General features: G+C 36.4%; 1 protein-coding gene across 6 annotated transcripts in view; it reads left to right on the top strand.

The window, feature by feature from the left end:
* USP9X (ubiquitin specific peptidase 9 X-linked) overlaps nucleotides 1–27,778 on the top strand; it is a 171,921-nt gene that overhangs the window by 77,048 nt on the left and 67,095 nt on the right. For 4 of the 6 annotated variants that reach the window (XM_087426854.1, XM_087426852.1, XM_014791056.2 and 1 more), the window contains exons 6-14: nucleotides 304–522; nucleotides 3,954–4,069; nucleotides 4,276–4,527; nucleotides 4,604–4,742; nucleotides 6,929–7,081; nucleotides 8,249–8,353; nucleotides 12,047–12,253; nucleotides 13,701–13,837; nucleotides 15,657–15,805. In XM_087426854.1, the coding sequence (XP_087282980.1) occupies nucleotides 304–522; nucleotides 3,954–4,069; nucleotides 4,276–4,527; nucleotides 4,604–4,742; nucleotides 6,929–7,081; nucleotides 8,249–8,353; nucleotides 12,047–12,253; nucleotides 13,701–13,837; nucleotides 15,657–15,805 (1,477 nt within the window). The remainder of the gene's footprint in view (nucleotides 1–303; nucleotides 523–3,953; nucleotides 4,070–4,275; nucleotides 4,528–4,603; nucleotides 4,743–6,928; nucleotides 7,082–8,248; nucleotides 8,354–12,046; nucleotides 12,254–13,700; nucleotides 13,838–15,656; nucleotides 15,806–27,778) is intronic. The other 2 variants (XM_004435026.3, XM_004435027.3) reach the window with 1 other exon arrangement.

The raw sequence follows: 27,778 nt of genomic DNA, 5'->3' as shown, positions 1-27,778 counted from the left end.
AAAGGAAAAGCAATGGTAATTTGCATCTTGTCTGTGGACATAGAGCAATCAATGCCTACTTCATTTTGTAAGGCATTACAAATGGCTTTTGAAAGTAAGTACAATAATGTATAAATTATAAAATAAATGGTAATTTATCTTTTTTGGTATATCATTTTGATCCTGATATTAGTGAAATTAAACATTCAAATGATTTGTATAGAAAAAAGATGATTATTAAGATATAATTAAGATAGGAAAATATTTCTTTTTGGAATTGCAATGTTTTGATCTTATAAATCACCTTTTTCCTTTATATAACAGAGGTGTATTATCAACAATACTCATCGCCTGGTGGAGCTATGTGTGGCCAAGTTGTCCCAAGACTGGTTTCCACTTTTAGAACTTCTCTCCATGGCCTTAAATCCTCATTGCAAATTCCATATCTACAATGGTACACGTCCATGTGAATCCGTTTCCTCAAATGTTCAGTTGCCTGAAGATGAACTCTTTGCTCGTTCACCAGACCCTCGATCACCAAAAGTGTGTTGGTTTGTTATTTTCAAAATTAAATATTACAGTCATTTTGCTCTGCCACAGAACTTTAAATGATCTGAACTTCCTGTTAATGTGGGGAAGAATAATTTCATATTACTGTAAAAGGGATTCTGCATTATTTTTTGTTTTTGAATCTTTTTCCCCCCTCAGCTTTATTGAGGTATAATTGACAAAATTTTTTTCCTTTCTTTTTTTTTTTCCTCCATGTAGTTAGTCCCCATTGTCTTCTGCCTAGCCTCTTGGGAAGTAGACATAATTTGGGTTAGTATGAAACAGACCATATTTTTCCTTTTAAATATGAGTAGAGTAGGAGGTTACTTCTTTGACCAAAGCCATGATCATTTTAGACATTCTAAGATTTTGACTCCAGGATCAAGTATATCCTATAAATGTCGAATAATGTGTTGTAAAAGTAAAATTATAAAAATTATAAATGAAAGCAAGTAGTAAAACTTAAATATCAATGAAATATATATATTATATACATAAATGTAAAAGTTCTCCAAAGTAAATTTTCTGTACCAGCATAGACAGAGTATACACTTAAAAAAATAGAATATACACTTTAAAAAATGTTTCTCTAAATAAACTATCCTCCTTTTAATACATATTAAATAATTAGCAATATATAGTTTTTAAATTTCAGATTTTAGGGAGACATTTTTAATATTATGGGCCTCATAAAACCAGCCAGGAAGATTTGAATTTATACATATAGTGCTTGGTTTATTCTATTAAATGTGGAAATCATCAGAGCCGGCTGGGTGGCGTAGTGGTTGAGTTCATGTGCTCTGCTTCAGCCACCTGGGGTTCGAGGATTTAGATCCTGGGCACGGACCCATGCACTGTTTATCAAGCCATGCTGTGGCATGCATCCCACATATAAAGTAGAGGAGGATGGGCACAGATGTTAGTCCAAGGCCAATCTTCCTCACCAAAAAAAAAAAAGTGGAAATCCTCAAAATGTGTTGAACTTGGAGCTGGGATTTTCTGACGTTTCCCAAGGTTCATGTTGTTTCCACTTCAGGCTTACTTTTGTTTGAGTAAATCAAATTAATATCTAAATGATGGCAGTCTCCAAAACATACCTGTATTTCTTTCTTATTTTACTTTGTTTTGCTCTGTAGGTGAGTAATAATCTGTAATAGACTCACAGGGAACAACTTGATTTAAGATGGTTTCTGGTTGAAGATATTTTTATATCTATCTTTGAAGCCTAGTTGCTCTTGAGTATTACTAATTACTGAGTATTCCTCATTGCTTAAATATGCATTGCAGCTGAAAACATATGGGAAGATTAGCTTTAGACTAATTCTTTACTTTGTGCACATATATTATTTTATATATATTATATGTAACTATTGAGTGTATCAGCCTAATAGTTTCATTCCAGTTGCTGGAGAAATAAAAATACATACAACATAATGAGTATGTACTTTCTTAGAGTTGCTGAATGCCCAAAGGGACCTGGTGAATTAAATGCTCAGATTTTTTATTGTTTTTAAATAGCTTGTTAAGACCAAATAAAAATGTAGGAAAATACTATAATTCTTAGAAATGTGGTAGTTGATTTATTAGAGAATTTAATTGATTTAGATTCTCATAAAATCATATCAAAACTACCCTTAGCTACCATATTGTCTTTTTAAAGCGGTTACCTTTTACTTAGCGTTTCCCTTTGTCCTGGACATGTTTTTTTGTTTTTGCTTTTAAAGAGCTGTAGAAGTTGTTTTGTCTTAAGGCTTAGTAGACAAATTGCCCATCCCCTCCCTTGTTTTTCCCTCCGTGGCCTTTTAGAAGAAAGCAAGGTATAAAGGGTTGTCTTGGGTACATAAGTTTTTAGACACATTTGAGTCTTATACAGTCAGCCCTCCATATCCATGGGTTCTGCATCCTCACATTTAACCAGCCACCTGTCAAAAGGCCTAGCGTGGTTCTGTCCATACTGAATATGTACAGACTTTTTTTCCTTGCCATTATTCCCTAAAAAATACAGTATAGCAATGATTTACGTAGCATTTACACTGTATTAGGTATTGTAAGTAATCTAGAGATTATTTAAAGTATGCAGGAGGATGTGCGTAGGTTATATGCAAGTACTATGCATTTTACATACGGGACTTGAGCATCCTCGGACTTGAGTATCTGCGGGGGGTCCTAGAACCAATCCCCCGTGGATACTGAGGGACAACTGTATCTATATAATCTTTTAATTCATTTTAAGTTCTTACATATAAGCATGCTTTTAACTACACAAACATTCCCTAGCCCAGCTGCATTGTATTTTGAGTTACTGCTGTTCCTTAGGGAAGAGATTGAAAGACAATCCATACTCTTGCATCGTGGTACCGCAAAGATGAGAACTGGGTGCATTCACATGAGTCAGCAAAAGTATCAACCAGCATGTTCTAGTTAGGAGCAACAGATATAATACCAGGGGTTAGTTTTTTTTTTTTTTTTTTTTTAATTTTTTTTTAATTTGTTTATTTATTTTTCCCCCAAAGCCCCAGTAGATAGTTGGATGTCATAGCTGCACATCCTTCTAGTTGCGGTATGTGGGACGCGGCCTCACCATGGCCGGAGAAGCGGTGCAAGGCGGCGCCGGGATCCGAACCCGGCCCGCCAGTAACGGAGTGCGCGCACTTAACCGCTAAGCCACGGGGCCTGCCCCCAGGGGTTAGTTTTTAATTGATAGTTCACTCTCAGGCATTAAGATTATTGTATTTGGGCCGGCCCTGTGGCTTGGTGGTTAAGTGCGCGCGCTGCGATGCTGGTGGCCCGGGTTCGGATCCCGGGTGCGCATCGAGGCACCACTTCTCCGTTCATCCTGAGGCCGAGTCCCACATACAGCAACTAGAAGGATGTGCAGCTATGACATACAACTATCCACTGTGGCTTTGGGGGGAAAAAATAAAATAAATAAAATCTTTAAAAAAAAAAAAAAAAGATTATTTGTAGGCAATTTTTAGTTATTTACAACTACCACAAAAAATGAATTCAAATGTTATCTTACGTTACTAAATATCTTTTTCTTACTTTTTTTACAACTATCTTTTTCCGCCTTAAATTTTTTAAAACATACTTTTAGATGATAAGAAGGTATTCTCCGATATGATGGGATTGCTGAAATAGAAGCACGGCTTCTAATTCCTGTTCACCAGCTATATTGGTATAAACAGCCAGCTGTGCCCCGGCGATCTAACCTGTACTGCCCCTAATGCTTCTCTCTCACAGACAGGATTACTGTGAAGAATATGCAATGTTTTGTGTTTTTTTCAAAGATGGTTTTACATAATAATTTTCTTGTTTTGAATTTCCTGTTCCTGCTATGTTCCAATCAAGAAATGACTTCAGATAGTACTTTTTTTTTCCCTAAAAGAAGGAACTTAACTTTTTTTTCGTTAACTGTATTGCAGGGTTGGCTAGTGGATCTTCTCAACAAATTCGGCACTTTAAATGGGTTCCAGATTTTGCATGATCGTTTTATTAATGGATCAGCATTAAATGTTCAAATAATTGCAGCTCTTATTAAGTAAGTTATGCTTTAAAATGAATCTTAAGCACATTATAGACATTGCTACTTTATTGCTTGATAAAAATTGTTTCTTTTTTCCAGTATGGTTTCCTTTTATCTTTAATTGGTAACTTGGATTTTTTAAAGTAGTACTAATAGTCTGAGTCCAGTCCTAGTTGATTGTAAGAAATTGAGTTTTACAAGAATTTTTTGTCTTATTTCAGACCATTTGGACAGTGCTATGAGTTTCTCACTCTTCATACAGTGAAAAAGTACTTTCTTCCAGTAATAGAAATGGTTCCACAGTTTTTAGAAAACTTAACTGATGAAGAACTGAAAAAAGAAGCGAAGAATGAAGCCAAAAATGATGCCCTTTCAATGATTATTAAATCTTTGAAGAATTTAGCTTCACGGGTTCCAGGACAAGAAGAAACTGTAAAAAATTTAGAAATATTTAGGTTAAAAATGATACTTAGGTAAGATATTTACCTCTTGAAATAATTATTTATGTGAATGTTTAGAATCATACTTGACACTGAATTTCTCTTTTAGATTATTGCAAATTTCTTCTTTCAATGGAAAGATGAATGCACTGAATGAAGTTAATAAGGTGATATCTAGTGTATCATACTACACTCATCGGCATGGTAACCCTGAGGAGGAAGAATGGCTCACAGCTGAACGAATGGCAGTAAGTCCTTTGATTCTTCTTTCATGAATAAGAATCTACCTGAGGCAAAAATTAGGATAGCTCTATGTAAAGTTAGTAATATTAACACTTGAAAGAAAACCTTGAAATTGGGAGGTGTTTGGATTGATTTAGAGCTCTGTTAATCCTAAGAACTTTTTGTAGTAACATAGTTTATTATTTGGTGGTGATGTGGGTAGCTTAACACATCTTTGATAAACTTATTGCTGAATGTAGGTGTTCTGAGGAATTATTAGCTTGCTGGGGGGGTTAGTTGAAATGGAGTAGATAAAGGTGATCTTGGAAATAGATTGGGTAATATCTAGTACCTAATAAATGAAGTGGCCTATTGTTCCTTTGACCAATTCCACTTAAAAGATTTTAAAATAGGAAATATAATTACTTGAATAAGATCTACATGAATTGGCTTTTTTTTTTTTAAAGATTTTATTTATTCATTTTTTTCCCCCCAAAGCCCCAGTAGACAGTTGTATGTCATAGGTTCACATCCTTCTAGTTGCTGTACGTGGGACTCGGCCTCGCGTTGGACGGAGAAGTGGTGCCTTGGGGCGTGCCCGGGATCCGAACCCGGGCCGCCAGCATCAGAGCGCACGCACTTAACCGCTAAGCCACGGAGCTGGCCCTACATGAATTGGTTTTATCATCATTTTAAGAACTTTACTTAAGCACTTTTTTGATGTTGAAAATTTAGGAAATTTTATTTACCATAGATATTTGTCTATGTTGTAGTTTAAAAATGAATAAGTATGCCACTTAACAAATATTGGTTGAATAACTTCAGTGCATACTGTCGGACAGTACTGGGGAGACATCTGTTAAAAGAACTGTCCTTGCCCTCAAGGAGGCCTCAGTTTCATAGGGGAGACAAGGATTAGAATGTGGTAAAAAATATGTGGAGGATGCCTAGATGTTGGCTCTGTATTAGGGGGTCAGGTAGTAGACATCTGGTTTTGTGTATATGATTTGTCTGCCCACCTTGTGGGCAGTCAAGCACAGAGCTACTCAGTGTGTTCCAAGGTCTGGTTTTGGTCCTTGAACTGTCGCCAGTCCTAGATGAGTACAGAAAATGGCATTAAGAGTTTAGAAACTTGTGTAGCAATTTTTTGTTGCCACATTTTTACTGTATTTTACAAAAATATCTGCAACAGATTAGAAATAACGAGACCTTTTACAATTGAGAAGTATACCTCTCTAGCACATTTTGGGGCTAAATACTTTTTATTCTCATTAATCTGAATACTATAAAATCATACAGTGTGGACTATTACCTTTTTATATCATGAGTTAGAGTTTTCTTCTATTGGGATAGTTATTAATTAAATGTCAGTCAAGCAACATTGCATAGTGTTAACAAAAATACAGACTTGAGAAGCATAGATCCTTGATTCAGATTCCAGTTCCAATACTTCTGAGCCTGTTTACTATTCTGTAACAAGATAACATATCCCTCATTAGGATTATTTGGAAGATTTAAGAGCTAATGGATAAGCAATAATAGTGTAATTGGTTAATGAAGAAAAGCAAAAAATAAAAAGGATGCCTTTTCACCCAAATCAAAACTGCTATATAGGGCCGGCCCTGTGGCTTAGCGATTAAGTGCGCGCGCTCCGCTACTGGCGGCCCGGGTTCAGATCCCGGGCGCGCACCGATGCACCGCTTCTCCGGCCATGCTGAGGCCGCGTCCCACATACATCAACTAGATGGATGTGCAGCTGTGACATACAACTATCTACTGGGGCTTTGGGGGGAAAATAAATAAATAAATAAAATCTTTAAAAAAAAAAAAAAAAAACTGCTATAAGGAATCCAAAGATCCTAAAATGGATCCTGTACCCACTCCGTTTAAACCATGGTGATTGCTGCACTTCAGTAATATTTTTCTGAGTCAGTACTGGAGTAGAATCTTTAAGGATTTCACTACTTCAAATTCATGGAAGCATTTCTGTATGTGTAAAATTATTTTTAATGAAATATTTCCATGAAGTTATTGTGATTTTTCATAATTTTGTATTAAAACAACCTATAAGTATATTACATTAGTGTATTATATTTTGTGAGTGTTTTTCAATTTCTACTAATGTTGAAAAGTGAACAATACTTTATATATATTTTTAAAAGCTTCTGTGTTTTAGTTTCTGCTTTGAAACAAGCTTTTGAATTCTCTTTAGGAATGGATACAGCAGAACAATATCTTATCCATAGTCTTGCGAGATAGTCTTCATCAACCACAGTATGTAGAAAAGCTAGAGAAGATTCTTCGTTTTGTCATCAAAGAAAAAGCTCTAACCTTACAAGATCTTGATAATATCTGGGCAGCACAGGTAAGGAATTTAAGATGGTGGCTATCTGGTTTGTAAAAGAAAGATACTAAAAACTAAAGAAATATAGTTGTCATGAAATGGGATGAAGACTTATGTTGTTTGACTTTTTGTATGTTTAAATGCTTGTTGTTTACAGAAATCTTGTCAAGAATCTTTTTGAAATAGCCACTAATATTTTATTCCAGGGCTGGCCGGTGGTGCAAGCAGTTAAGTGCGCACGCTCCGCTGTGGTGGCCCAGGGTTCGCCCGTTCAGATCCCGGGAGTGCACCAATGTACCGCTTGTCAAGCCATGCTGTGGCGGCGTCCCATATAAAGTAGAGGAAGATGGGCATGGATGTTAGCCCAGGGCCAGTCTTCCTCAGCAAAAAGAGGAGGCTTGGCAGATGTTAGCTCAGGGCCGATCTTCCTCACACACACAGACACACACACACACACAAAATTCCATCTACTGGATGTTTTTGGTGAAAGTTGGCGATTTGTAGGTGGATTTAAATAAGAGGTTGAGAGTAAAATAGTAAGGAATATCTACTGAAAGAGTATGGGACATCTATAATTGGTTTCTTCATAAACAGTACAAAGAAAACTTCAGTGTCAGTAGAGTTATTAAATCACTGGATTACTTATAAAGACTTGTAGTAATCTAAAGGATTTATAGCTTTTTAGAAGGATAAGTAACCTTTTTGGTTTCAGAGCTAGAAACTGTATAATTCCTTTGATTTTCTTAATGACAAGTGTCTACTCATGGATCACTTGGGAAGTATTGTTGAGTTCTAGATTACAAAGCTTTGTTTTTTCAGTCTATAGAAACCAAGGAAACATTCAGTTTTGCCTTTGAGTGTTTAAAGTTCCAGTTTTGAAACAATACCATTGGTGTGCCTTATTTTTCTCCTCCTTGCAGTGTTAAAATTGGCACGTTAAATTCAATAAACTAATAAAGGTTCACATGAATTCCCAAAATATGCATTAACCATGTTTATCAAGAAATTGAGTTGTCAGGTTTTAGACGGCAGTTCTAAAGCATTTAAAATATTAAGACTTTTCTTAAGTTACACGGTTAGATGAAGGAGATAGAAATAATTAATTTAATATTTGTCCTCAGGCAGTAGACACTACTTACCTGCTGTTCAAATTCTAGTGTGCTATGATTTTCTTTGGTTTTTCAATAGGCGGGGAAGCATGAAGCCATTGTGAAGAATGTACATGATCTACTGGCAAAGTTGGCGTGGGATTTTTCTCCTGAACAACTTGATCATCTTTTTGATTGCTTTAAGGTAATAGTTAACAGAGTAAAGTTATTACCATTTCATTTTTAATAGAATTAATTCATTAGATCTGTGAGTTGCTCTTAGCCAAGAAATACTTAAATAGAAATCATTAAACTATTTCTAGTGTGAAGGAATTGGCCATTGTTTTCTTTTCCAATGAGAGCTTGTTGTTCACTTTTATAATAATAGCCCTCATAAATAAGGAATTTTTTTTTTTTTTAACTCCGGTTGTCAATTTGGATTCCTTTCCTCCAGCAGTTTGTATTTTTATTATAGATTCAAGTGAACTGTAGGACTGCAGGGAAGGACGATTGGTTACAATGAAAAATAAAGAGGAGACAGCAAGGGATTACCAGTGCCTTGGTATTCTGGGGTGATATGCACAGGCAAATTGGAAATGTAACTCATGGACTTGAAGGAAATGTAGTTCATAAGGTAGCCCAAGAGCCGCTGTAGTTATACCTGCATTGGTTCCATCATGCACTTTTTAAAGCCATGTTATGTAGTGGTCTCTCTCCTGTTGCTAGTGTTGGGTTTGTAAAAGCCAAATGATTGGTGAATTTGTGGATCAAGAACATAGGACCTTATAGGATGTTCCATTAACAACTGGCATTATCTTGTTAAAAAGAACAGTTATACTGACTGCTGGTGGGAACATAAGTTGCTACAACTTGTTTGGAAAATAGTTTGGTATTTCTGGAAAAGTGTAAGATTCTCTGACTCATCACTTTGACTGCTGAATATATACTCTAGAGAAACTCATGCAACTCATGCATATGTGCAGCAGCATACATGTTCAACAACGTTTGTAGCCGAATTATTTGTTAATAGCAAAAAATTGCTATGTAGAATGGATTAATAAATTGTGGAATGTTCATATAATGAAACATTTCACAACAATGAGAATGCAAATTTGAGCAACTCAACCATATAGATGAGTCTAAAAAGAAGGTTGAAGAAAGGAATAAAGTCACACAAGAATTCATATACCCTGATTGCATTAACATAGACTTCAGTAATAGACCCAGCTGGCTTCTGGAGTGCTGCTTACCATGTGTTATTTTTTACCTGAGTAATAGTTACACAGGTGTTTACATTATGTACTGTGTAATAATGGTATATGTTGGTACCTTTCTTGGTGTGTATTTCACAGTAGAAGAAAACAATAATACCAATTACTGATTTCCACCCCAGACCAATTAAATCTAAATTGCTAGGTATAGGTCCTGGGGATCAGTATTTTAAGAAAGATTCTCAGATGAATCTTCATCACATTAAAGTTGTAACTCACTGCCTTATGGAAAAATTCAGTTTCAAGTACATCAAAGGCAACTGAGAAAATAATAGAATCAGTTATCATGGGTACACTGAAGTTAATTGCCATTCATTTTTAATCTTGAGATGACTTCTAAAATGGTGGTACGTGACCAGTGATTGCCGTGATGGGAGAAAGAAAGAAGAGGTCGATTGTTATTAGATTACCTGGACATGCCTCTTCTAAGGATGGTCTAAATGCAATAATAGTCTAAATATAAAAATCCATTATCTATTTTTTTCCCCTTTAGCTTAACCGATGTTTATTGAGCACTTGTTATTTGGTAACAAGCACTATTTTTTGAAGTTTTGGTAAATCTGGCAATTCTTATGGAGTGTGTCTTAAATTCTTTTTACTAAAGATGACTCAAAGGAAACTTGAAGTCCAGGTCACTTTGCAGTTGTTTATAGACTGCAACCAAATGATTTCAAGCTCGTTGATTAGACTTTACTTATGTATGTGCCTAGTTTAGTTTTTAAATGTTTGAATTCACGGTCCCATCAAGAGTTTCACATCCTTGTCAATACTTGTTTTTGTCAGAATTCTGGATTTTTGACAATCTGCTTGGTGTGAAATGTTACATCATTGAGGTATTGGTTTTTATATCCTTGATCATTAATGAGGTTGAACATCTTTTCATGTTTGTATTCTTCTATGTTTTTGTGAAAACCCTTATTCAAGTCTTTTGCCTAATTTTTCCCTATTGGGTTGTTTGTATTTTTCTTATTGATTCATAGGAGTTCTTGACATATTCTGAATGCTAGTTCTCATCAGTTCAGGTGTTGCAAATAATTTCTCCCAGTTTGTGGTTGTCTTTTATACTCTCCTTATGGTGGTTTTTGATGAACAGATGTTCTTAATTGATTTCTCCTTTTTATATGTAGTCATTTTAGTATATATCCCTTAGAGATGAGTAGATGAAGAAAAAATTTCACAGTATCATTATCATACCTAAAAAATGAATAATTCCTTAATATCATCAAATAATGTTAAAACTTCTAATTGTCTCAGATCGTACTTTATTTTTGAAGTTTGAATCAGGATTCATACTTTGTAATTGGTTGCATATGTGTTTCAAGTCTCTTTGAATCTGTAGTTTCACCCTTTATCTTTTTCTTTCCTTGCAATTTATTTGTTAAAGAAACTGGATTGATTGTTGCTTTATTGTATATCAATAGTAGAATGTAGAGGCTTGATTGCACACATACATACACACACCCCCACCCCCCACCCCCCCTTTTGCTAGAATACATCATAGGTGGTGATGTCCTCTTCCTTCAGGAGGCACGTAATGCCTGGTTCTCTCTCTTTTTAAGATATTCTTAATTATAATCTGATATTTCAGTCTTATATCCTTAGCAGTTTTCATATTCCTTTCATAGTTTTGAGAGGCTAGGAGGAATTAGAAGTATGCACTCAAGTCATCTTCCGAGACATCCTGCATTTATCATATTGTAGTTGTCTGTATGATAATTCCATTGAAATGATCTTCTATAATTTTCTTAATCATCCTTCTACTGTTTGCCATTATGACGATTTCAGTTTATTTTCCAGTAAACACTGATTAGCAACTTTAAACATGCAGCTTTTCTCATACTGTTGAGCAACGTTCCTGACCTCTACCCACTAGATGCCACTGGCAAATCCCCCCACCCCTGGCCTTGTATAAACTGGGCTTTTTTAAAACACCATTTTTAGAGAGGTTTTTTGTTCCATTTTAGAGTTTTTAAATGAGTATTTCATCTTCTAACTTGAAATAGCATTATATCATTTCTGTATAAGTTCGAAATTATTTTTCTTGGTTAATAACGGACTTTGTCACAGACTATTTTGTTTTCAAATGTGTAATACACATTGCTCTATAATTGGCTTTTTCATTTATTATGAATCTTTGTATATCAAGTTGTCTTTGTCATCTTTTAAGATAATTTTAAAGTCACAAATAACAGACTGAATCTAAGGCAGTGGTTTTCAACAGGGCGATTCTGTGCCGCCGCTGCTGCCCAGTGCCCCCCCGCCCCCCCAATATTTCACAATATCTGGAGATGTTTTTTGGTTGTCATAGCTGGGAGGAGGAGCTACTACTGGCTTCCAGTGGGTAGAGGCCAGGCATGCTGCTAAACATCCTATAATGCATGAGACAGACGCCCACAACAAAGAATTTTCCAGCCCAAAATGTCAGTAGTACCAAGGTTGAGAAACCCTGAACCAAAGGTATTTAACTGTAAATAGAGATTCTTTTTTCCTGGAGTTTTTCTGGCTTATCTCTCAGATATCATTTGAATAATTCTGTGCTCAGCTATGTTTTTTTCCAATCCGGTGACACTTAATTTAAGCAGTGAGAAATAAATATGTTTTCATGTCATTTTAAAATGTTTTTCTAGGCCAGTTGGACAAATGCAAGTAAAAAGCAACGTGAAAAGCTACTTGAGCTGATACGTCGTCTTGCAGAAGATGATAAGGATGGTGTGATGGCACACAAAGTGTTGAACCTCCTGTGGAATCTGGCCCACAGTGATGATGTGCCTGTAGACATCATGGACCTGGCTCTCAGTGCCCACATAAAAATATTAGATTATAGTTGCTCCCAGGTAAGGGTGTGCTGCTTTGCTCACTTTTTTCGACCTTTCTCCTTCACAGTTAGGATAGCTTAGATACAGAATAGTTCCAGGTTTTTCTGACATTGTTATTTTTGAGATGACTTCAAAATTGACTTACTTTCTTCATGTAAGTCTGCCTTCCTTTTCCTAGGTCTCTATGTCAAAGTTTTGTGTATCTGAAAAGCATTTTAGTTTCCTTGGGAGAAAGACAATATAAATAAAACAGGTTATATAGTGGTAGTATTGTCAAATATATGGTGCTGAAATACCAGTTTCAAATAGATCGTAAGATATTAAAGCTGATTAGGGACTTTAGAGGTAAGAGAAATTAGGTTTTCTTTGCTCATAGGGAAGATAAGAAAAATTAATAGAATTTGCTAAACAGCAAGACATTATTGCCTTCTCTATGAGCAAATCACACAACACCTTCCCTGCATTCTAACTTGTAGCATGTGTATCTCTTGACTCATGATAAAATGCACGTTGCTGAATAACTAATGTCCCACTTGTTAAAACTGTTGGCTACATCAATGAACTGAAATTAGGTAAGAGCTAAGAAAATAAGCTCAAGTAGGTGTATGTGATTCTGATGCTACTCAGTTTTTGACTATACTTGCTTGTTGTGACAGTTCATTAACTATTTATTCAATATATCAAATAGTACTAAGAACATTGAGTTTGAATTATTTCATTAAATGGAGGCACATATACACAAATAATTCTGACATTAAAATTTTGGGGTACACAAACCCGCATTTCTGATTACTATTGACTTAGGGGAAGGAGTAAAGTAAATAAGGTCCGAAGAAGTAAAATGTCATATTTGAAATAATTTTGAGTTTATAACATTAAATTTTAACTGCTTCTACTGTTTCTATTCCTTTCTATCCTTCTATGTACGTGGATATGTCCTTATTTTGATTTTTGGCGAATTTTTAAAAATTTATTTGCCGTACCGTTATTTTCTTGGTCAAATATAAATTTTCAGTGTTCCTCACTGTGCTACAAACAAACCTATAAAGAGTAACAATTGAGGTTATATGTTATTGCAGAATTTTATTTTATGATAGAATCTCTTAAAACATTGGATAAAAGCTAAATGCCCACTTTCTGGCAAACTTTTAAAATCAAACTTTCTGTCAGTGTGCCTAATAGGATCTATACCTTTATATCTGAGTCCATGTCATATTGAGCTTTTATAACCGTGTTTTACTTTTCAGAGTTTTGGTAGTAAATGTGAAATAAAAATGTATTTAAAGCAGCTTTTTTTTTTTTTTTTTTTTTTTAACTACTATTAAACTCTTTACTGCAATTACAGAAAAATGTTTGTGATGCAAGCCTTACAAGAAAAGCTCTATTTTGTAATTCTCAAAATAATTTGAAGGTGGAATTCTCTTGAGTATTGACCTATTTAAAACATTGAAATTGTTTCTTTAAGGACCGTGACACACAGAAGATCCAGTGGATAGATCGTTTTATAGAAGAACTTCGTACAAATGACAAATGGGTTATTCCTGCACTGAAACAAATCAGAGAAATTTGTAGTTTGTTTGGTGAAGCACCTCAAAATTTGAGGTAAGCCTTTTAATAGAATATTTTAATGTTTTTATTGGTGTATTTTATTGAAAAGAAACAGCATTATCAGTTGCTAAAAACAGATTTTAAAAAAGAAAATTAGAGTGGGGTAACAGGAGGCTAAGAGAAGAGTTAATTTGGACAAAAGAAGATTCCTTTATCATATACACCTCTGATTTTATTAATGAGGAAGTAATCCACAACTAAGTGATAAGTGTCAGAATCAAGATGATAATACTACCATTTGGGTTCTTGGTTCAGAATCTCTTATTTCCAGCAAGTATACCAGACAATTTCATGGCATGTGTTATATCTATTAATCTCATTCCTCATTTCATTTTATCGTTCCTGCTTTGTGTCTCTGCCCAGTGTCCATCCTTTATATCCCATATTATATATTTCTTATAGACCTTGTTGTTTCCTTAATTGGTTCACTCTGAAATATTTAACGTTTTATTAACTGCAAAACATCATACTAGGTTTTCAAAGTAAAATAAACCTATTTATTATTTTTTTCTTAGTTAATTTTTAAATTTAATTTCAAAGATTAGGCTGTATGTTTAAATGATGAAAGATGACCAAATATAGTTTAAAAATGTATTTTTCTGATTTATTTTAGCTAAATTTCTGTTAAATAGCTGTCTTTAAATACATTATCTTATGTGCCAAATTCTGGTTGCTGGAATAATTTGTCCTTGTATTTTCTGGGTATAAGAGTTGAAACTGATAACATGAAAAGGAAAAATAATGAAGAGAGAGCTAGGAGTAGTGCAAAGAATATTCACGGTAGAGTCAGGATTCCTGGCTATGACCTTTGTATCTAACCATTCATATCATCTTGTAAAAATTCTCTAATCAAAAGAATTTATTTTTCCATGTATAAAATTAAATGATTACCAGGATCCTTTACAGCTCTAGATTATTATGATTATGCCTAAGGCAGAAGTAGAAAACTTCATATATGTTTTGTTTTTAACAGGTGAACTTTGTGTCATTTTTTCCCAAAGCTGGAAAAATAATATGAAATTAGAAAAGCTGGAGGGGTAAACAGTGGAGAAAATTCAGACATGTATCTTATTAACAGTAACATTTATTTCAGGGACATATTTTGATTATGTTTGGCCCACTGTACATAATGCCTTTTGGCCTTTCTCAAATGAATTCATTTGTCTGTTGCAGATAGACATAGTAGTTTACATACTCTTTCTAAGGAACAGTGGCTTCATCTCCATTAGAATAGTAATGGCTATAAGAGTTTATTGATTTCACTGAAGGTGGCAAAATAGGTTGGAAAGGAACTGGCTATCTTTCTGGTGATACATGTGGGTAAATTTGGCTATAAACCAAGTGTCCCAAAATGTACCTTGAATGGCTAATAAATCCTTACTGAAAGCATTTTCTTTGATTAAATTCTTCACTACAATTAAAGCATAATCTTTGTGGTGCTAATCTTGCAAGGGATGTTTCTATTTTATAATTCTGGAAATAATCATGTAAACTTATACAAATGCTGTGGTACTATTATAGTATAGGAGTAAAAATCAGTTATTGATGTAGACTCCCATGGCGTGAAATTGGAGAATATTAATTCATAGTTTTCATGTAAAATAAGAATAATGGAATAATTGTCTTATTTTTGGAGGTGTTGATTATTTTCTTTTAAATTGCTTGATATTGTCATTAAAGAAAGTAAATGGCCAAAAGTGGAATTCTATTATAAAGGAAACCATTTTAAGTTTTTAAATTAGTAGCTAAGAATTTAGATTGTATAAGCTCTTTTGATTACAACAGAGTTTAATTGCCTAATTATATTGTTAAGTTCTTCTCGTTTCAGTCAAACTCAGCGAAGTCCCCATGTATTTTATCGCCATGACTTAATCAATCAACTTCAGCACAATCATGCTCTAGTTACTTTGGTAGCAGAAAACCTTGCAACTTATATGGAAAGCATGAGACTGTATGCTAGAGGTATGTATTGTAAGCTAACATGAACTATGGAAAATAACAGCAACTTCTCTTACTAGCATTTTTTTTTTTTTGCATTCATTACCTTAGAAATGACAACAAATGCATTTTTAAAAGATACAAGATATTGAATTTATAAGTTGTGTTTCTTTGGGAGTTTATGATCCACTTTTACTCTCAACTCTTACACACCCTAAATTCCGGGCCAGCATTCCAAGGCCTTCCCCACTCTCCTTGTTCAATTGATTTCTTTTTCTTCCCTGCCTGGGAGCTCTGCCTGCCTGTACTACAATTGGTTGTTACCTTCTTAGGTATGTACTTGACTTGTTTTCAACCTTTATTTCCTTACTACCCGCCACCTTTATCTTTTCAAGAACGCTTGTTTTGTTTGTCTGTTCTTGGATATATTATAGTTCTTTTATAATCCTAAGTCTATGTTTCATATAAGTGCTTCAGACTTCATTAAAAATTCACAAGAATAGAGATGCGAGGCTACAAGAATCCACATGTTTACATTGGTTTTCAAAGTGTGAATTTGTTTAGATGTATTAGGGTAGTTTCCTGTGGTTTCAACATCCAGTTTTTAAGTGCCTGTGGTATGTGGAGCTCTATTTGAATGCTTTTACCCTGTGACAGTTGTGTCTGAGTCTGCCTGTGCTAGAGTACAGATGGGTTCTTAGTACATACTCCTCTGGCTTAGACCAAATTCACAGGCCCAAGAAAAACCCCAAAAACTATCTTGTAGGGCTCGTTTGTTCCCATAGCCATAGAAAGAAAACTTTGTATTACCAATGTTAACGATAGACTTGAGTATAATGGTTACTGAACGTAACACTCATTTAACATGTTATAGAATCTGCAGAAGCCAACAGTATATATTAAAAATGAGGATATTTCTAATACTCATTATTTGAAGAGTAGACTCTTGGCATTATTGAATAAAACCCCAAGGTACTTATAAATCCTGAGATTTATGCTTAACACTTATAGTATGTACATTCCCATATAAAATTCAGATAAGTATAATTGAAAAATTAAGCAACTCTTCATATACCTCTGGTGATTTTGTTGACTTGTTCATCCATTTACCCCCTCTGGGCTAGCTGAGTCCTCCTAGGCAATAGATTGTAGAGCTGGATTAGCAATCTAAGTATCAGGCAGCTAATAGGCACCAGGCAGTGATCTTTTATCATTTCAGTCCTAAGTTTTTTCTAAGCAGCATGGTAGAACAATCAGCGCAATATAAGCATGTGAACATGTGAATTATATTCTGTACCAAATGCAACCGAAATCAGAGAGTGGCACAAGAGGTTTGCATGTAGTATATCCAACCGTGCAAGAGTCTAGGCTCAGTTGAACATAACTCGGATTCTTTGTTATGATCTCTTCTTTCTGGTACAAAGCCCTCACAGATGCCAATGAATGCCGCCCCCCAAAGTGGAGCCATATAAATCATATGTGCTGCAATGCTAATTTTTATTTACTTCATTTGTATGTGGTGTTTCCTTTAATTTTATCATCAGAGGTTGAGAACCCTGCTGTCAGGGCAGTCAGGAGATGGTGCATGTGCATTTTAGCTTCACTAGGGTTTTCTGCCCTATTTTAGTCAAATTCTACATGAGTCATTGCCTCATCTCAATTTCATGGTCCCAGGAACGTTTTTAGTCTTCAGTTTCACCTCCTTGTGTTGTCTGTATCTCCACGAAGTAAGAGATGTGAATCTGTATGGTCAGATTGCCTAGATTTGAAACATGTCCCAAACAGATTAGCTGTATGACCTTGGACAAGTTATTTATGCTAAAACAATACCTGACACCTAGTAAACTCTTGAATTTTTGTTCCTATTCATATGTTCCCTTGAATTCATTGACACCATACCTTCTGTTTTTCCTAACTTTGATAACTTTTCCTCCTCTGTTACAGTACTCTTCTGATTAATACTGATCAGTCTGTAGATACTTAAATATGGAGGGAAAAGTAATTTTTAAAATTAGTAAAATATTCTCCTGTTAAACTTTTCACAGCATTGAATCACTTCTGTGGTAACATCAACCACCAATTTCCGAATTTGTGATTCTAAAGTAAATTACTGTTTTTGCCTCTCTATAATAAAGGTGTTGTACGGATCCCATTAGGTATGAGACACATTGTTTAGCAGAGTAACTCAGGCCTCCACGCTTCACTGATAATCTCAATTTCTGATAACTGTTTCAGCAATATTAAGTGTTTGTCCTGCCCATATTTCGTCTCCACTGGCATCCTCAGCTTTGGGAAAAAATTTCCTCAGTCATATGGTCACGTGATTCTACCTCCTGTTTTAATGATATTCAGTTAAAGTAATGAACTTATTACTTAATATTCTCTACAATATTTATTCATGTGTTTTTACTACTAGTGCCTTCAGGCACTGGTACTTAACAAATCCTTCCTTAAAAGTTTTTTATGTGTATACAACAAAGTATAAAACCACCTTTCAGTTTTCACTCAAGTTTTGCCTCATTGGTAGGATAGTCATTATACTGACTTGAACGCTTATTGAAAGTTTTATTTACCAGTTTTCCTGGTTTCCGGATAGAGTTGGAGGACTTGTCTTCATTGTAGATCACATTTTTGCATTGTTTTCTAAGGACTACCACTTTCAATGACCTCTTTTCAGTCTCTTACCAGTTTTTAAGAACATTTTCCCCCATAAAAAATTTCTTCATGAGTTGTCGTTCACCAACTGTGCTCTGTGTTAGGTAGGATGCAGATCCTAGGCTACGTTTTCTCAGTAGCTCTGCCTCATTCTTACACGTCAGCCATGAAATACTGTTAAGTCTATATGGGTTCTTTGTGATTTAAAAAAAATTAAACTAGTGTCTATTTTATGAACCATTTATAGCTCTCTGGAGTAATGGCTATTTCCAGGCTTGGTGTAGGGAAAGTACAAGATGGTCCTTGACCATCTTATTCTGGAAAGTAAGAAAGTGCTTAAAGAATCATGTTGACATGTCAAAGAAACACAGAGTTGCCTCTCACTGCCCAAAACTAGGTCAAAAGAAATAATGAAAATAACAAACCATTAAATGAAATACAAACCCTTCAGTCTATACTGAAAGAAAGGAAAATACCAACTAATAAATATAGAACATATGATGATAAAAAAAAAAAAACCAAGGGATGAGGGATTTAACTTCTGGAATGGTGGGAAGAAGATGCTCAGTGGACCTTCTCCTTAACAGCCATTTAACTAGAGATAATTTGAAGTATCTGAGAATTGTCCTACGAGGATACAGCAAACGGAGAAACATTTATTCAAGAAAATCTGCTAAATCTCAGAAAGAACAGCAAGAGTCTGTAGCATTTGAGCCACAACTTGTTCCGTTCCCACAGCTGCGGGTTCCACCACAGGAAGGGGAAGCTATTGGTATTTCTTATCTTCTCTAATCCTGTATTGCAGAAGCTCTATTCTAGACAATCATGACAGAAGGACTAAGAGTCCCTTATCCTACTCAGTGTCTACTCACAGGGCGGAAGCTTTACTCCAGGTATGGCAGGCTGAGAATACTGGAGTCCTGGTTACCCCCACTGCAGCTTGCTCATAAGGTGGAAGTTCCATTCCAGGACGGGCACACTGAGAAAATCAGGGGCCATGACCAGCACCATCATAGAGCCAGGGATATCACTCTGGGAGAAGCTGCTTGTTGTGTTGCCACCAGCTCCTGTGCAGTGGCACAGAAGTTCTGCCCAGAGGGAGAGATGAGCTGTGAGGACGAAGAGCTTAGCAGTTAGGCTTGAAGGGACTAAGTTTATTTGGACCAGCACATGTTATTCCTAAGGGTATTATCAAAACCAGTGGAAATTTTGGTGAAGAGCAATTAAGAGGGTACTTGTAGCTCCATGTATTCATATCAACAAGCAAAAACAGCAGAGCGACCAGGAGTTTAACAGAGAGATGTAGATAAAGAAACAACCAAGCTGAGCCCTCCTGGGGTCAGTCAGCCCTGGGAGGTCAGGAATGCTGTGCACATGCATTCGGCTGCACCCACTCAGAAGCACTCAGCAGGATGTGGGACAAGTTGTATACATTCCCCAGTCCACACAGATACATCAACAAAGGCTCTAATGCACAGGGACTTAAATTCAACTTCTGACCAAACGCTGGAAGAACAATAAGCTACCGTGACCCGGGGCAATTACTAGGAAGCCAGGCTTGAAAATAAAATTGCAAATATCCTTAGCAGTCTGGAAGACTATATGCCGTGCCCAAGATTGCACCCTCTCAGGAATGATTGGAAAGAGAACATCTGAGCTACTAGTCCCTGATTGAACGTGGAACAAAAACGTAGACTCCTTGAACTGTGACGGTATCTTCCAGACCACACACACATCCAATGATAAAGGGTAAAAATCTGACTAGCCAGGGGGACTTAAGCACAACCATTGACCCATAAGGGGATTATGTTGACCCAGGAACAACCTAGAGGTAGCCAGGCTAAAAGATAAAAAGGGGAAAGCACTGTGGGTGAGATAGACTTCACAGGGTTAGTGTAGCACAGTCACTATAAAACATAGCAAACAACATCAACCTGGGAGGGAGTGGTATCTGTCTCCAAGTTGCTACAATATATCTAAAATACCTGTATTGCAGCAAAAAAAGGATATGAAGTGTGACCCATACATATACAGACAACTGAAGGGGCCCAGATGGTGGACTTTGCAGACAGATAGTTGAAAGTAGCTATTACAGATATACTCAAGGAACTGAATGAACTCATGTCTAGAAAATTAAAGGAAAGTATCATGACATTGTTTCAGTCGAATATGCCAGTAAAGAGATAGAAACTATTAAGAAAGAAAGAAAGAAAAAGAACCAAATGGAAATTCTGGAGTTGAAAAGTACAATAGCCAAAATGAAAATTTCACTACAGGGGCTGAACGGTAGATTTGAGCTGGCAGAAGAAAGAAGCAGTGAATTTCAAGCTAGATTCAATAGAGATTATACAGTCTGAACAGAGGAAAAAGGATGAAGAAAAATGAACAGATGCTTAGGGAAATATGGGACACCATTAAGAATGCCAACATACGTGTAATGGGAGTACCAGAAGGATCTGGGGGGAGAGAAAAAGGGGGCAGAAAAACATAATTGCTGAAGACTTCCCAAATTCAGTGACAGACATTAACCACATCCAAGAAGCTCAACTCCAGGTAAGTTAAATGCAGAGAGACCCAGATGCAGACATGTCATAGTGAAAGAGAAAACCTTGAAGGTAGTAAGAGAAAAATGACTCCTCATGCATAAGGAAACCCCAATAAAAATAACAGCTGATTTCTTATGAGAATATTAGAGGCCAGAAACCAATAGGACAACACAGTCAAAGTGCTATGGGCAGGGCAGGAACCTGACAACTACGATTCTTTTGAAAGTTCAGCAAAACTATCTTTCAGAAATGAAGGCAAAATAAACACATTCCCAGATAAACACTGAAAGAATTTGTTGCTTGCAGACTTGCCTTACAAGAAATACTAAGGGAAGTGACACCAGATAATAAGTCAAAGCTGCAGAAAAAAGGAAATTTGGGTATTTCACAAGTATATGGAAATTATATACTCCAAACTAACCAATGGGTCAAAGAAGAAATGACAGAGCCAGCCCTGATGGCCTAGTGGTTAAAGTTCAGCGGCCCAGGTTCACTTCCTGGTTGCAGAACTCCACCACCCGTCTGTCAGTTGCCATGCTGTGGCAGTGGCTCACATAGAAGAACTAGAGGCTCACATAGAAGAACTAGAAGGACTTACAACTAAGATATATAACCACGCATTGGGGCTTTGGGGAAGAAAAAATAAAAATGAAAAGAGGAAGATTGGCAACAGACGTTAGCTCAAGGCGAATCTTTCCCTACAAAACAAAACAAAAAAAAGAAATAAGTGAAATGAGAATATATGGAGATGAATGAGAAAGAACAGAAAATGCCAAAACTTACAGAGTGTTGCTAAATCAGTGCTTAGAGGAAAACTTATACCTCTGAATGCTTGTATTAAAGAAGAAAGCAGGGCCGGCCCGGTGGCGCAAGCGGTTAAGTGCACACGCTCCGCTCCAGCGGTTGGGATTCGCTGGTTCGGGTCCCGGGCGCGCACAGACGCACTGCTTGTCAGGCCATGCTGTGGCGGCGTCCCGTATAAAGTAGAGGAGGATGGGCATGGATGTTAGCCCAGGGCCAGTCTTCCTCAGCAAAAAAAGAGGAGGATTGGCAGATGTTAGCACAGGGCTGATCTCCTCACAAAAAAAAAAAACAAATCAATAACTAACCTCTCACCTTCAGAAACTAGAAAATAGCAAACTAAACCCAAAGCTAGAAGTAGTAAGGAAACAATAAAGATTAGAGTGGAAATAAGTGAAATAAGGAAGAGAAAATCAATGAAACTGAAAGTTGGTTCTTTGAAAAGATCAGCAGAATTGACAAATCTTTAGCTAGGCTGACTAAGAAAATAAGAATCAATTATGAAAATCAAAAATGAGAGGGCAGAGCCAGCCCCGTGGCTTAGCGGTTAAGTGCGTGCGCTCTGCTACTGGCAGCCCAGGTTCAGATCCTGGGCGCGCACCGACACACGGCTTCTCTGGCCATGCTGAGGCTGCGTCCCACATACAGCAACTAGAAGGATGTGCAGCTATGACATACAACTATCTACTGGGGCTTTGCGGGGGAAAAAAAAAGGAGGAGGATTGGCAATAGATGCTAGCTCAGAGCCGGAGTTCCTCAGCAAAGAGAGGAGGATTAGCATGGATGTTAGCTCAGGGCTGATCTTCCTCACAAAAAAGTAAATAAATAAATAAAACTGTTTAAAAAAAAAAAAAGGAATGTCTATTAATCAGGACTAATCTTCCTCACAAAAAAGTACATAAATAAAACTTAAAAAAAAAAAAGGAATGTCTTAAAAAAAAATGAGAGGGCATCACTACCAACCTTACAAAAATAGAAAATATAAGAGAATACCATATTACTTTTTTTTTTTTTTTTCCTGTGAGCAGGACTAGCCCTGAGCTAACATCCAGTGCCAATCCTCCCCTTTTTTCTTGAGGAAGAATGGCCCTGAGCTAACATCCATGCTCATCTTTCTCTACTTTATGTGGGATGCCGCCACAGCATGGCTTACCAAGCGGTGCGTTGGTGCACGCCCAGTATCTGAACCTGCGAACCCCAGGCCGCCGAAGCGGAGTGCGAGCACCTAACCGCTTGCGCCACCGGGCCGGCCCCCTGGAGAATACCAGATTACTGAAATTGACTCAAGAAGCAGTTAAAAATCTGAGTAGATGTAACAAGTAAAGATTGAATTAGTAATCAAAAAATGTTCTCACAAAGGAAAACCCAGAACCAAATTGCTTCATTGGTGAATTTTACTGAACATTTAAAGAATTAATATTGATCCTTCACAAGTTCTTTGAAAAAAATAGAGGAATACTTCCTGACTCACTCTATGAAGCCCTTATTACCCTGATACCAAAATAATACAAAGATATCAGAAGGAAACTACAGCTCAATGTCCCTTGTGAAAATAGACCCCCCCACAAAAAAGAAAAAGAATCCAGCAACATATAAAAAGGATCGTGCACTATGACCAAATGGAATGTATCACTGGATCACGATGTTGATTTGACACTCAAAAGTCAATTGTAATACAGCATATTAATAGACTAAAAGGACAAAAACTATGTGATCTTTTCAGTAAACGCAGAACAAGCATTTGACAAAATCTAACGCCTTTCATTATAAAAACGTTCAGCAAACTAGGAATAGAAAGGAACTTCCTCAACCTGATAAAGGGCGCCTTGAAAAACCCACAGCTAACATCATACTTAATGGTGCAAGACTGGCTACTTTACACCTAGATCAGGAATGAGACAAGAATGTCCGCTCTAGTCACTTCTGTTTAACATTCTACTGGAGATTCTAGCCAGGGCAACTAGGCAAGGAAAGGAAATAAGCATCCAGATTAGAAAAGAAATAATGTTAATCATAGATAACATTTTGTGTACAGAAAATCCTAAAGAATCCACTAAAATCTATTAAAACTCATAAGAGTTCAGCTAGGTTGCAAGAATTAAGATCAATATACAAAAATCAATTGTATTTCTATACACTAGCAATGAACAACCTGAAAATGAAATTAAGAAAACAGTTCCATTTACGATAGCTCTGAAAAGAATAAGGAATAAATTGAACAAAAGTACAGAACTTGTACACTGAAAACTAGAAAACAACATTATTGATGGAAATTAAAGATCTTAAATGGAAAAACATCCCCTTTTCATGGAATGAAAGACTTAATATTGTTAAGATGGCAATACTCTGTAAGTTGACCTACAGATTCAACATAATCCCTATAAAAATCCCATAATTTTTTCTTTTTACAGAAATTGACAAGCTGATTCTAAAAATCATGGAAATGCAAGAGACCCTAATTGCCAAAACAATCTTGATGATAAAAACCAAAGTTGGCTGACTCATACTTCCTGATTTCAAAACTTACTACAAAACAGCAATAATTAAGGCAGTGTGGTCCTGACTTAAGGATAGATGTATGCATCAATGGACTATAATTGACAGTCCAGAAATAAACCATTATGTTTATGGTCAATTGATTTTTTTTAAGGGTGCCAAGAATATTCAGTGGTAAAGAAATAATCTCTTTCATAAATGTTGCTGGAAAAACTGGATACCTACATTTAAAAGAATGAAGTTGAATCCCTTGCCTCACATCATGCACAAAAATTAACTCGAAATGGATCTTAGACTTAAAAGTATAAAACTCTTAAAAAAAATACATGAAGAAATCTTTGTGGCCTTGGGTTAGGCAAAGCAAAATTGTTGGGGGAGGGGGGAAGTGATATATTGGGCTACCTCAAAATTAAGAGAGAAATAGTAACTTTACAGTGAAGAAACCTGGTGGAAACCACCTTGATCAAATGATCAGAGTTAACATGAATACTGCCACAAAGTGACATTATGTTCCTACTGATAATGCTGCAAACAATACCATCGAGAAAGTAAAATGACAACCCAAGAATGGGAGAAGATATCTGCAAATCATATATCTGATAAGGGACTTGTATTCAGAATACATAAGAACTCTCACAACTCAACAATTAAAAGACAACCCAATTAAGAAATGTGCAGAGGGTCTGTATAGATATTTCTCCAAAGATGTATATATGGCCAATAGGCACATTCAAAAATGCTCAATCTGGGCCGGCCCCATGGCTTAGCGGTTAAGTGTGCGCGCTCCGCTACTGGTGGCCTGGGTTCAGATCTTGGGCGTGCACGGGCACACTGCTTGTCTGGCCATGCTGAGGCCACGTCCCACATACAGCAACTAGAAGAATGTGCAGCTATGACATACAACTATCTACTGGGGCTTTGGGCGGGGGGGGGAAGGAGGAGTGTTGGCAATAGATGTTAGCTCAGAGCTGGTCTTCCTCAGCAAAAAAAAAAAAAGATTAGCATGGATGTTAGCTCAGGGCTGATCTTCCTCACAAAAAAAAACGTTCAATATCATGAGTTATTAGGGAAATGCAAATCAAAACCACAGTGAGATATTAGATACCTACTATGATAACAAAAATAAAGACAACAGCAAGTGCTGGCAAGGATGTGGAGAAATTGGAGCCTTCTATACGTTGCTTTTGAGGTTGTAAAGTGGCACAGCCACCTTACTAAACAGGTTGCAGTTCCTCAAAATGGTAAATGTAGAATTTACTATATGATCCACTCCTAGTTATATACCCAAGTGAAATGAAAACATAGATCCATGCAAAAACTTGTACATGAATGTTCATAACAGTGTTGTTCATAATAGCCAAAAAGTGGAAACAACCCAAATGTCCATCATTTGATGAATGAATAAATATATCATTTATCCATACAATGAAATACTATTCAGCAATAAAAAGAATGCTGCAGCATGGATGAACCCTGAAAAACATGCTAAGTGGAAAAAAGCCAGTCAGAAAAGACTACATATTATATGATACCATTTATATGAAATGTCTCAAATAGACTAAGGGCTGGGGACAGGAGAAAATGGGGAATGACTGTGCAGGATTTCTTTTTGAGGTCATGAAAAATCTTGTAAAAGTAGATCGTGATGGTGGTTACACAGCTCTGACTATACTCAACACCATTCAATTGTACATTTTAAATGGGTGGATTTTATGGTATTTCAACTAAGTGTCAGTAAAGGTGCTTTTTTAAAGGGGAACTTTCTCTTTTCTAATAGGTTCTGAAATGGACTCGACAACATGCAGTTTATAATGACAAGAAACAGTTTATGTTTACCTTAGCTGTAGACACTTGAGTTCATTTAGTCTCATCTGATTTCTGCTGCTATTTTCGGTGGGATATCTACTAGCTAGGCAGTGTGAATAAGAAATGGATCATTCTCTTCATTTGACTGCCAACTAATCACAGTATTTGTTTGGTGCTGAAGGTTTATAAGAAAAACCAACTATCTTCTTTATGTTTTTACAGCCGGGAAGCTTCTCTGTAGCAAAGTTTGGGCCTCTCCATTCCTATTTAGCATAGAGGGATCTTCATATTTCTTGACTTTTGGCTTTCATTGCATGTTTTTAAAATTCTTCCCTGTTTTCAGAGTCCCAGTTCTTGAAAAGTGCTGGCACCTAAATAAAAAAGGGGGGATGCTAAAACTAGTGGGTAAGAGTTTGATAAGAAACAAGATATTTACATAGTCTCAAAGTATCTCCTCACAAATTACTTACTGATTATGAAGACAAAAATAGTAACCTTACAGTGGAAACACCTGTTGAAAACCACTTTGACCAAGTTATCAAAGTTAACGTTAAGAATATTGCCACATGGGGCTGGCCCCGTGGCTTAGCGGTTAAGTGCGCGCGCTCCGCTACTGGCGGCCTGGGTTGGGATCCCGAGCGCGCACCGACGCACCGCTTTTCCGGCCATGCTGAGGCCACGTCCCACATAAAGCAACTAGAAGGATGTGCACCTATGACATACAACTATCTACTGGGGCTTTGGGGGAAAAAAAAAGGAGGAGGATTGGCAATAGATGTTAGCTCAGAGCCGGTCTGTCTCAGCAAAAAGGAGGATTAGCATGAATGTTAGCTGATCTTCCTCACACACACAAAAAAAAGAATATTGCCACAAAGTGAGATGATGTTCATTCTGATAATGATACAGGGAGGAGGCCATATGGTCACTTCTGTGGTATTCTTTGCCAAAATGCCTAGCCTGAATCTAATCATGTGGAAGCATCAGAGAACCCCAAATTAAGCAGTATGCAACCAAATTGGCTCATGCTTTTCTCAAGTCAAGAAACACAAAGAAAGGATGATGAATTAAAGAAGGATAAAGTCATGACAACTAAATACAATGTGTATTTAATATGGGATGTGGAGAAAGGAAAGCGTAAATGGACATTATTGAGAGAATTAAAATTTTCTGGAGGTATTTTGGGTTGTCTTAAGTTGGGGAGGGTGGTTGGGCTAGGATCCTGCTATATATCCTAAAGATACACAGGACAGTTCTGCACAACAAAGAATTATCCATCCCAAAATGTCAATAGTGTGCTGTTGAGAAACCTTGGGTTAGATAATAGTATTGTATCAGTGTAAATTTGATAAGTATACTATGGTTATGTAAAAGAATGTCTTTGTTATTCAGAAATATTGAAGTATTTAGGGGTAAAGGGACATGTCTTCAATTCTTCAATGGTTTAGAAACTTAACACACGTTAAGTGGCAACTAAGGAAGCAAATGGAGCAAAATGTAAACAACTGGTGAATATGGATAAAGATTATAGGGGGATTTTTATATTTTTGAAACTTAAGTTTGAAATTATTAAAATTTAGCATTTCCCCTAAAAAAGAACCTGCCAAGTAAGCAAAACTGTGCATAAACTCCTTGTTTAAAAAGAAAAAAAAAAGGCAGCTGAACCCTATTGTTTATTCAGATACTTCAAGACTAG

The sequence above is a fragment of the Ceratotherium simum genome, chromosome X, assembly GCF_057802395.1.
Source record: "Ceratotherium simum simum isolate JZ-2026a chromosome X, ASM5780239v1, whole genome shotgun sequence".
In the NCBI taxonomy this organism is placed as follows: Eukaryota; Metazoa; Chordata; class Mammalia; order Perissodactyla; family Rhinocerotidae; genus Ceratotherium; species Ceratotherium simum.
Note: the sequence above shows the minus strand (reverse complement) of the source record. Positions and strands in the feature narration are given on the sequence as shown.